The sequence below is a fragment of the Ischnura elegans genome, chromosome 2 (assembly GCF_921293095.1).
Source record: "Ischnura elegans chromosome 2, ioIscEleg1.1, whole genome shotgun sequence".
Lineage (NCBI taxonomy): Eukaryota > Metazoa > Arthropoda > Insecta > Odonata > Coenagrionidae > Ischnura > Ischnura elegans.
The window spans coordinates 37,289,322-37,300,514 of NC_060247.1; the positions used below are offsets into that span (position 1 = coordinate 37,289,322).

At 40.5% G+C, this 11,193-nt stretch overlaps 1 protein-coding gene across 1 annotated transcript; it reads right to left on the reverse strand.

The window, feature by feature from the left end:
* Window positions 1-6,050: 6,050 nt before the first annotated feature.
* On the reverse strand, window positions 6,051-10,505 carry LOC124174035. The gene is made up of 2 exons (XM_046553176.1): window positions 9,797-10,505; window positions 6,051-8,607 (listed from the first exon to the last, which is right to left on the reverse strand). The coding sequence occupies exons 1-2, from the start codon at window positions 10,371-10,373 to the stop codon at window positions 8,258-8,260; spliced, it is 927 nt and encodes a 308-aa protein (XP_046409132.1). The 5' UTR covers window positions 10,374-10,505; the 3' UTR covers window positions 6,051-8,257.
* Window positions 10,506-11,193: the final 688 nt, after the last annotated feature.

Below are 11,193 nucleotides of genomic sequence, written 5' to 3' on the forward strand. Positions count from 1 at the left end.
GCTCTAAAATTATGCGCACACAAAGATAGAAGAAAAGAAGTAGGCGAAACTTTTTTTTTAATGTCCACTTTTCATTGGTAAAAATATGTTAGCCAATACACGATTCGCCGCATAGTGTCATCATAAGGTCAATTAAATATTTTATTTTTTTTTCATTTTGAATTAAATAAATTACCTGATGTTGACGCTTTGCGACGAAATGCATCGTGACTAACAGATTTGCACCATTAATAAGTGGACAGTACGAGAAAGTTTTATTCCCTTCGATTCACCGTGTTGTTCCATCGAATCTCGCCTTATACAGTTGAACTGAAAGATTAAGGACCCATTGCTGCCATTAAATTTCGAGCGTCACGCTTTTCAGCTGAGGTATTGTTCACTCTTAACTGGAAGGCGGAAGGAGGCGACAAAGCCCCCCAACCCCACCCAGGTGGGGGGGGCGGGGCTTTGAGAGGCATCCTGCGTTGGTGCGTTCCCAGAGAGCGTTTAAGCCTCTCGTGGTATACTTTTTCGTCTCACTTATCAGTCGCCCAGAAAGATATTCAGGTCGTCGAAATTTCCGTGGAAAAAAGCGTTTTCGGGGTGTATTTTTCGGGCGATTCCGTTACCTCTTTTGCGCGTAAGAGGGGGAGTGGGGGGAGGGAATAATCCTATTCCATGGTCCGGTAGCTTAGGGTAGAGAACTTTTTCGCACGGTGTCCCGGACGCCTGCGGCCGGAACATGCGTCACGGAGACCGCAAAGGTGTCGAAGGCTGCCCTGAGCATTACTCCGATTCCCTGGGCCGCATCACGCTTAACAGACCGCAGTCCTCTGTCGCGGAAGGCCGGCATTTCCAGCGCATCTTCATTCTCGGCACTCGCAAGGGAGTACCCAGGATCAAAACGAGAGGGGGGCAAGCCGTGGTCGTTCAAGTTGTAACACAAAAAAAATTGTGTAACCAAAATTTCTAGAATATTATAAAAGCGCTTTGTTACTTTTTAAATTATTTTCTCGAAACAAAAATATTTTTATTTTGATTACATTTTTTATATTAATATTACTTTTGTTGGACTTGAAAATTTGTTCAAAATTTCGTTTTGAACGAAATTCACTTTTGATTCTAAGGGGTGGACCGGACCGATTGTCTAAATCAGCATCATCAGTGCCTTTTTGAGAAGTAGCTGCCTCCCATCTGTGAACTATAATAGTCGAAGTAGTTAGTCGCCCACACTTCCATAAAATATTTCTTCTTTTTCATTTTAAAGGTCCAAGATTGCTCCACGATTTGAACCAGCGATCTCTGGAGTGGGAGACGATCACGCTTATCTCTATACAATAGCACCCTCTCCCGAGGTTATTCGAGTCCGAGTACTCGAGTTCCATCTGGGTACACGTCATTCAGGTACCAACGTACCCAGATAGAGCAAGCAGACTTGAGCAAACATACGGGGTACCTACTAGAGTACTTCTCTTGGTACTCCAGTTTCATCTGATTACTCCGCATAGTCCCAGATATTTTACTGTACTTTGGAGCAGTGGTGCAGCGATGGGGGCGTTTAGAGGGATAAACCCCCCCAGAGCTCAGAGAAATTTTTAGGTTTAATCCATTTTACTGAACTGGATTGATATTACTTATAGAATATTGTAGGTATTAATAAAATTTCCCTCATAAAGCTGTCAAAACTCACCATTTTGAACCATTAATCCAAACATTTTCTAGGGGAGGGCCCCCGTACCTCCCGCTTACCCTGACGGGTATTCCGTACCCCCCAGGCCTCCCATTAGTTGCGCCTAACCCCCCCGCTAGCCTTAATACTTAGCTGCGCCCCTGGTCTGAAGTACCACAAGGTTACTCAAATATTTAGATATGAACTCGAGTAAACTAAATGAAATACTGGAGCTACAGCAAATACTACAAAATCAAAGCAAATCGCTTCGTAGTAAAGTACTTGCAGAAAGGATTCACGGGTTCTCCACCGGGTAATTGACTGCTGAAGAAAGCTGCTATGAAGCCAATTATCTGATTGAGATCCCGAGAATCCTTCCTGCACCAGATGCTCTGGAAAAATCAAAGATCTTACGTTACTAAAGTACTTATCTGGGTAATCGAATTCCACCTGGGTTAAGTGCTCGAATACCAGTGAGAATGTTCTGAATTTTCTTGTGAGAATGTTCCGATATGTGTTGAAATAAAAAAACTTATCCGGGGCCATACCGAGTAATCAGATGAGACTCGTGTACCAAGAGAAGTACTCCAGTAGGTACCCCGTATGTTTGCTCAAGTATTTATCGGTAAGAATGTTCCGAATACTCCAGTGTATCCGGAACATTCTCACTGCTAACATTTTCGGTACGACAAGATAACCATTCACGGATGGACGTGAACGGAGAGACGCGGGGAAAGTGGGTCCTTCATCTTGGTCTGTTTGCTTGGGATGCAATGCAGTGTGGGTGGTCGCGATTCCTCGATTAGCGCCGTCGAAAAGGAGCGCGGACGGAGAGTCACGGTCAACGCCTGTCGCGTGGATTTCCAGCATCATATCCGTCCCCAAGCAAAGAGTTCACTTTCCAAATCCATTAGCGACACTCGTTCGGGACTAGGAAGCGTTAAAAGGACTCTCCTACTCAACCTGTATTCATCAAGACAATACATAGGTTCAAAACAAACGCTACAGTTTTGAAACGTTCTGAGCAAGTTGAGAAGGCCTCCGTCAAAATTTGCTTGTATTCAATTGAAGTTGGCCTTTAAATGTTAACCGTGGTATTAGCTACGCTGTGATTTTTTATGCATGAGACGACGGTAGGTAAATGATAGCAAGAGTCTACTCTATAGGTTTATTATAAAAGAATGGTGCAGTTTTGAACATGGTTTAAATGAAAACAAAATAACCTAAATTTTATTTTTTTTATTTTTCGAATTTGTCATCTCACACAGTTTTTTTAAATAATTATTAAATTTCAATAAGAGCGCCCTCTATCGCTCGACAAATGTCCAAACGATAATCAACTTCTGCCCAAGAATTATTCAACACTACTTCATAAATAACTGTAGTTTACTGTTCATTGAAATGCATAGGTCGCGAATTTTATTTGTATAAACAACGTTTTTTATGTTCCCTAACAGGAAAAAATTGCAAGATGTGAGATCTGGTATCTTTTTATGAATTACTGAAACCGCTCCATTTTGTTATGATAACCCAGTATATTCCCTGAAAATTTCAAGATGGAATTTTATTTTAGAAATAATTCCACATAGAAATGTTCCACATAGAGCTTTTTGTTTAATGTACTATCAAGGTCGTTATAAAGGTTTTAAACCTAGGACGGCATATAGAAAACTTGCTTTGGATTATTTCTAAGATAAATTATTTCCATATGTGTTAATATGGGCCCATAAAGTGAACCTCGAGAATTTTATATATATATATATATATATATATATATATTTATGAAAGCATAAGTTTTAAACATGCAATACGTCAGGAAAGACGACAAAATACGACCGGTTGAACAGGAGTGATACCTTCCCAGACTTCCGTGAGTACAGCTTGGTAACGCTCAATTGAAAACATGTGATTAATGCGAGAGCTTCGTGGAAGGATTACTTTGATATTCCAAAAAACTATAACTTTTAAATAGCCCCTGATTTTTTGCCGTTGAAGAGTTTTATGAGTGATTCAGCTGTCACAAACTACCGCTTCTATTGGTAGATATCTCTTTATTACATTCCTGCTTATCACTTCGACGATTGCGCCATGGTTTAACATTATTACTTCTCATTTATTTACTTCTTTGCCTTCCTTCTACAATTTTTTTCTTCGACAAATCCCATAACTAGTTATTGAACAGTACGGCCATACGGAGTTTGATGTGCTTTTTTCGCATGGCAGAGATGATGTTGAGCCAGACGGATTAAGAGGAAACGAACTCGGTAAGGGATATTGCTTAAGTTTTTAAAAATATTTTTGCATTAATATTGAATTTATTTGTGACATGACAAAGTAATTATTCTTTCGAGCAAAAATGAGGTAACTTCGCGCAACAAATCCGAGAACTATTTCTCGGTCGTATTGTTAGTATGGTCAAAGTAGGCGTCCCTATGGGCATACGCTCAAGTTAATCGGGTTGGAATAAATTTCTACACAAGTATATTCATCCTATAGCCAAAGAGCCAAAATTTATACATAATGATTTTCAGATAACTCATATTTGCCTGAGCTATTTTAGCAGTAAAATAACTCTTAAAAATGGACAGTTCACGGAGTTTTTTAAATACCTTAAAATTAAGAAAAGTTAAATCACCATCAATGTAATTTTTCAGCCTCTAAAAATTGTATGTCTGAAAAAATACGATTGAAAAAATAATATTTTCATGAAAGTAAAATACAGATAATACTAAAGCGCTTAATTATGGCTAAATTTTCGTTCTTGGTTACTTATTACAATCTTTGAATCTAAAAAAAAATCCGGTTCAATTTTATAAAATCTTCACCTTATTTTTTCACACCGTAACTCTTGCAGATGTAATTTTTCAAAAAAAAAACTTTTAAAAAGGCTGGCAATTTTTTTCCCCTCAATTCCTGATTTCTCTTAGGTGATTTAGGTATTAAATTGTACTTTAAGTACTAATTAATGCTACTATTACTAATTGTAAGCTAAATACTAGAGGTTTCACGGGAGCCGCCTTGAGAAGGATATTTCTCTTAAAACCAATTCTCAAAACCATATCCTTCGATGAAGGAATTTTTAAAGTTATACTACTTTAATACGCAAAATTTCAGAATATATATGGAGAAACAAAGTTCTCACCATGTACTTCTTCCTTCATTGAAGCATCTATCACTTAAAATCATTTGTTGTCCTCTTCCCTACATTAGAAATTATTTAATGATTCCCAAACTTTTTTCTCGTTGAAATGTTATGAATACGGGGAAATAAAATACTTCATCAGATATTTACAGTAAAATAGGTTACGTAGTTTAAGCAATAAAAACTATCAATACGAGGAAAAGATAGACGATGTAAATTACGGATATAATCAATCGTAACTGAAGACTATAACAAAGAACATAACTTTTTGAGTAAGCCCAAGGTAAAAATTACAATGAAATGAAAGAACGTCTTTAAAAAATCCATAACACTATTGATGAAATGAATTTCTTTAGCATTAGCAAATTACTAAAGGTCCGTGGCGAGAAAAAACTGCAAGGGAAACTCAAAAAATATACAACTCCAACAGAAATTACAAGACCAAATTTTCGGAAAGACGAAGGATCAAAACCCATTCGCATTAGAGAAAAATATTTCAATTAAAAACCAGCGCGTGGGTCCTTATCTGATAGGGTAATCAGGCTCTCCTAAAATCTTTTAATGTAGCCAAGGTTCTACCATATTCACAAATAAATTCACTAGAATTAATTTGGAGTAAATTCACGCATAAAGATATGTCTCGAAGGAAAATGTCGAGAAACGGACAAAAATAGGTTAATATTGACATCCGTGCACTTTCATTTGACATGCGAGAATGTGAACCTAAGTTATTTATCCATAAATAAATATATTTGTACCTTGTTCTTCAAAATGCACGCAGTAGGAATTTGAAAACTTGATTACACCACATTTACGGCGTCAGTAAATAGCTTTTGAAAGAATCTTTAGAACGAGAGAGATTTTGTGAAGGAGTTCCCATCAATGTATGAGGAAGATAAGATTTTTAAAAAACTAATTAACATAGATATCAGCACTTGTAGCAAAGGTATCCGTACAATATCCATAAGATTATCTTTCTGATATCTAAATATAATAATTTAAGAGTTCAAACTCATTTTGCTTAATGGGAGCCCTTTTGATATCTTTAAATTTCTAGGAATATACATGACCCCGTATGCTAGAGCTCAAAATAAAGCAGTTTAGATAGTAGCATCAGCCTAGAAATATTAGCCTACAGCTCAAATAGCTTCATCTCGTTCAACCATTTGGTCCCAAACCAACCATTTCCAACATAAATGTGGCCTGAGGAAAGAAACTTATCAACATGAGGAATAGCATTTAAAATAAAATAACAATCGGTTATATGAATTCATAAATAACATTTTATTTCCATTAATACATAGGAAGGAATTAAATGTGTCACTTGTATATAGAGCAGGGAAAAAAATGAAAATTGAATTTCATTGAGATAGAAATTATTGAAAGGCTTCGCTCTGAGGGCGTTAGAAACAAATACAGCGATGATAGTAAAGGGCATGCGATTCATATGACAATTCACAGTAAGTAGAATTTAATGTCTTGGAAGGGTCATTTGAAAAATACACCACCTATATGTCAGTCAGAAGCCCCTTTTTAAGCGTCACGAGGCGTAATTACTCCTTTACGTTTCTATAATACTACTAGGCGCTCACAAGAAAAGGTTTTGAAATGTTCACCTTCGTATGAAGTCTCCGTACGTTATACGTTGAAAATCGAAATTCGAAATTCGTACTATGAAATGAAAATGTCCCATTTTATGTCACATCAATGAATAAAGGGTGAAAAAAAATATCCGAACAAGGAAAACTTGAAGCCAATAGAAAGGAAAGGAGAAGAAACCTCACTCCATGCCATGAGATCATTTAAGTGGCTTACTGGGTAATATCTAGGCGGATAAAAACTGATTAGTAGAGTAAAAAATCTAGCTTTTGTATATATCAATCTTGTAACTCTAGGAAACAATTGAAATGACTCATTTTCATTCGTAAATTCAGAAATAGGCATAAATACAGCTTTCACGAGTTTCGAGTATAAATGAGAGATGAATGTATTAAACTTGCATTGTACTCTTTACATATTTTATAGTATTTTGGGAAGTTAAACAATAATCTCCGGCAAAATTAAATTAGCTGTAGTAGACTGCATTTATTTGAAAACTGAATTTTAACAATTAAAGGCCTTAAATCTGGCCATATTACTGATTTATTGGTAAAAATAGCCGTAGGAAAAGTATCACTGGCGATATTGAAGGCTTCTCGCGTCTTAAATATGAATCAGGCATAAATTCTTTGAATTACCCGTCGTTATTTTTTTCAGGAGTTTTCTCGTGTCCTAGGACAATTCGTAAGATTTCTTCAGCCCAGAATTTGGTCGGGGTTGCGGCTCAAAATGTTACATTGGAGCACATCGGGAAGTGGACGCTGGAAACATTTTGTCACGGATTCACGCTATAATGGCGTCACGACTGTCGTCTTAAGTCTATGTGATTCCACCACGGATGGGAGCTTGCCACAAAACCTCGATGGCAAGCTGTTTCAGCGGGAAGATAAGGCACGTGGAAAGAATAGAATTAGGGGCGAGGGACGGATGAGAGGAGAATATTCTTGCGGTCGCTGTACACTACGACCATTACACGCTTGACGTGAAAAACGTTAGCTGTCGCCAATCCTCCCAGGGTGATGCCTTATCAGATGGAAGGGCAGTCAATGTTTTGCAGTCGATCGCGGTCACTGGCGAAATCAGTACAGTGACGTATGATCCAATCAGTTTTGAAAAATAAGTCTGTTCATTATTTTAGTGTTTGGGAGTGAGAATTAGGAATGCGACCATAGGTTTTCAATCATAACGGTAAGAAAAGCTATAATTCACGTAACTGGAAGTACGGAAAAACAGAAGGCACAGGCAATGCCCGCTAAGGAGCCACGAGTTCGCACTTTTACACCCTTTTCGACGGACGGGTTGATACATTTGAACTTCTTTACACCCAGCATCTCGGAAAACGATAAGGAAATATTAAAGATTACTCCAGGTTGCCGGGAAGGAAATCCTAGTGCTATCGGGACTACATGAAATTTTAAAAATAGTCTACGGTCAGAGAAAAGCATACTAGTGGCGAGTAAGTCATTTTTCTTAAAGCGTCAACGTCAATATGTCAGTTACGTCATGCGTCAAATTCTTGGGGTTCTTGAATTCTTGAAACATAAAGGCAATAAGAGGAAGTAAACCGTGGAAACAGGCTATTATTAAGATTTTCGTTTTAAAGAAATACTATTGAACAATGAAATGAGAAAAAAAGCTCCGGAAAGAAAAAAATAAATATATATAAATTATAGGAGCCCCAAACATATTGGCATTCAAATAAATTATTGTTTATAAAAAATCGGAGACGAATCAACGAAATCGCCGGCAATCAATGCTGAGATTTCACCCGTTTTGATCGATCGCACTGGTCAACGTGATTGACTAAACTTATCAGATATGAATCGAGTATATCGTAAGGGTTTTCAGTCCCCTCGTCCTCAGCACATTTACTTTTCTTTGGTTGGAGCGTATGCTCTGTAGGCTCGGGTCTGGGCGTCAAACAGTGGCAAACTTCTCCTCGAGTAATGGTTTTCCTTTCCGTACGACATGCCACCGTACCCAGTTGCGCCGTATTCCGTCGAAGGACTACTGTACTCGTAACCATGGTTTTGTTGAGGCCTGCAGAACCTGAAGAATCCAAGGATCGACGGGAAGAAAACGGCGAATAAGATGAGGATCTTCTTTATGATGAGCACGCTGAACAGGATGGGGACCAACAAGGCCTTCAGCTTGATGAACTTGATCAGCATCAGCAGAGGCACCAGCAGGGCCAACTTCTTCTTCCTCCCCCGAGCCTCTGTTGGAAGGAAACGAGGATAGGAATTATCACCGATAATTATGCACTCGAATTTCAACGTTTACATTCTATAATTAGGTGCGTAGTTCAATCAAGTTCGCAATTCATTGAAATAATTCGGTAGATGGAGGGGAAAAATGTGTTGCGACGAAAAAAACACTTCCTAACTAACAATGAGCCGTTCACACATAAAACTGAAATAATAAAAACGAGAAATGCTGCTGCCCACTTTTCATGAGTCAATTGCCTCATTAGATTTTTTGTGAACTTGCTTGTTTAGGGTGTACTTTTCACGCGATCTCTCAGAAAAGTTTAAACAATAAGGAACCACGCGAGGGTCATGTACTACGTCACCAATTTTCTTATGCGTACCTTGAGTTAAATGGCAAGAAATTTTTTCACGCCAGATTCAAAGCGAACAATATTACACGAAAATTTATCACAATAAAATCGAGGGTATGATGTGTTGTACTCTATGATGAACGAGAAATGCGAGGCTTAATATAAGAGTAGGTGGGCTCAAACTTCACCAACTTGGAAGATTTTAACTATTTGAGTTGTATATCGGAGAAAATCAAGCACAGCGACAAGCATAATAGAAAGTGAATTGTGCCAGGAAAGGAGACGAATTAAAAATTTGGATTACCGAATCATAAATATGAAGGAGTAGATGGTAGAATCGTTGGGCAAGAATACAAATAAAAACTAGTGGAGAGTATATATTGATTTCAGGCAGTCTATAGAGTGGAAACGTGGATGTTGAAGTAAGAGACGAGGAAAGGCTGGTAGCGTTTGAGAGATGGGAGTGAAGGAGAGTGGAGAAGGTGAGATAATCGGAAAATCCAGGGTTCAAGGAGGTGTTTGACATAGAAAGTGGGGAGAGTAAAGGGGTAGAAGAAACGGAGTTGGAACGGAGAGTATGGAGGGTTTGAATAGAAGGAGCACCAGGCTTGAACATGATGCATAAAACCGTGTTAAAGTGAAGAATTATCTCTGAGAGGAACGAGGGGATTATACATAAGGATGCGTGGAAAAATTAAAATGGATATTCTTTATTGCAACGGAAAGAGAGGGGATATTCAAACGACAGCTCTGGACTCGATCGAGAACTGCCAAAAGACAGTCTCGCACCCAGAGTAAACGCACTCCTTTATGAGGAATTAAGCAAGGAAAAAGGACGATGACCCACCTTGAAACAAATCTCCCTTTTCCGGGGAGTCCTCGTCGATGAGTCTGGCCGCGCTTTCGGAATCGCTGCTGCCCACCCGGAAGGCCACCGCGTGCGAGTTGGCAAACCTCTCCAATTCCCTCAATCCAAAGCGCGCCAATCGGTCCAGCTCGTAAGCCCCGCTCCTCTGGTCATCCTCGGTCGTGCCGCTCGGGAAAATCTTCTCCTGGAAGGATTTGGCCGAACGGACGAGGTGAACTGCGTCCGAGAGGACGATCTTCGACGCCACCGCATCCTCGTCCGGGGACGCGAGGCGATGAACGAACCGGAGGGCTCTGAACTTGACGCAAGGGAAGAAGGACTCGGTGGGTCCCCTGGCCGTGGCGCACTGCTCCCTAGCCCAGTCAAGGTACGAGTCTCCGAAGTATTCACGTGAGTCTGAGGACAAGGACCGGCCGATGCTAGCGTTGATGGCTCCGTCTACCACGGACACTATCCCATTCAAGGCTTCCTCCACATTGCGTTCCGGGAATGCCAGGGTGCCGGAAAAGAGGCAGAGCAAAGCGGCGAGAGCCGCTGCAGACACAAGCCTCGCCATGGCCCCGTCTGGTTCGCGGAGAAGACGCTGAATGTAATGGAGGGACCTCGTCGGGCGTTGAAATCACTCGCGGGAATGCGACGGGCGTTGAAATCACTCGCGTGGGGGATCTAGGCTTTCTATCCCCTGAACCCACGGATGCGAACTAACTTCATCCCAACGGGCCACCACCGACTTTTATACAGTTTGAAGGAGTTGGCGGGAGGATTCCCCGTCCCCCAAACCTCCTCCCCAGCTTCTCGCCCCCTCCCCCTCCGTCACTTACCAACGGAAGAGCACCAACGCCTCGCTCTCCCGACGCCACACCCTGACGAAAGCCACTACCCCTCCTCCCCTCGCGAGAATAGGTTTGGAAAAAACAGGGTCACCTAAGAAGGTCAGGACGTAGAGCAAGCGCCCTTGAACTTGCAGTGTGAGGGAGGTTCTAGAGACAAGAGTGGAGATGTTCTTTTTTTAAAGGAAGATACATGGGAGAGCATTTTCGCTCAGATGGCCGTCGCATTACGCGCTCGTAATCGAAGGCATTGTTCCCACCTCGCGGCGGAAGGGAGAACGCAGGCGGAATTTTACCGTCAACGACGATCTGGATAAGTGGAACGTTGATAAGGGTGTGAAGCCAGCCGGAATCAGGGCGCGATCAGAGAGGATGTCATATTGTGCGGATAGCTCGAGGTCGCATTCGTGAAGGAAGAATGCGTGCAAGAGTGATACGCGTTGTTAGGGCGGGTGGCAGATGGTTTACCTGTACACACATCAGTCTTATAGGAAAGAGTAAGAGAGAAAATCTTATCTTTCGATAGTGTCGCGTCTTATTCTGTTT

Bases quoted from the DNA above. Each gene is read 5' to 3' on its own strand.
- LOC124174035 (XM_046553176.1), bottom strand. From the start codon at position 10,373: ATGGCGAGGCTTGTGTCTGCAGCGGCTCTCGCCGCTTTGCTCTGCCTC. The intron at 8,608-9,796 runs GTGGGTCATCGT...TCCTTCCAACAG, and splicing joins AAAGGGAGATTTGTTTCAAG to AGGCTCGGGGGAGGAAGAAG.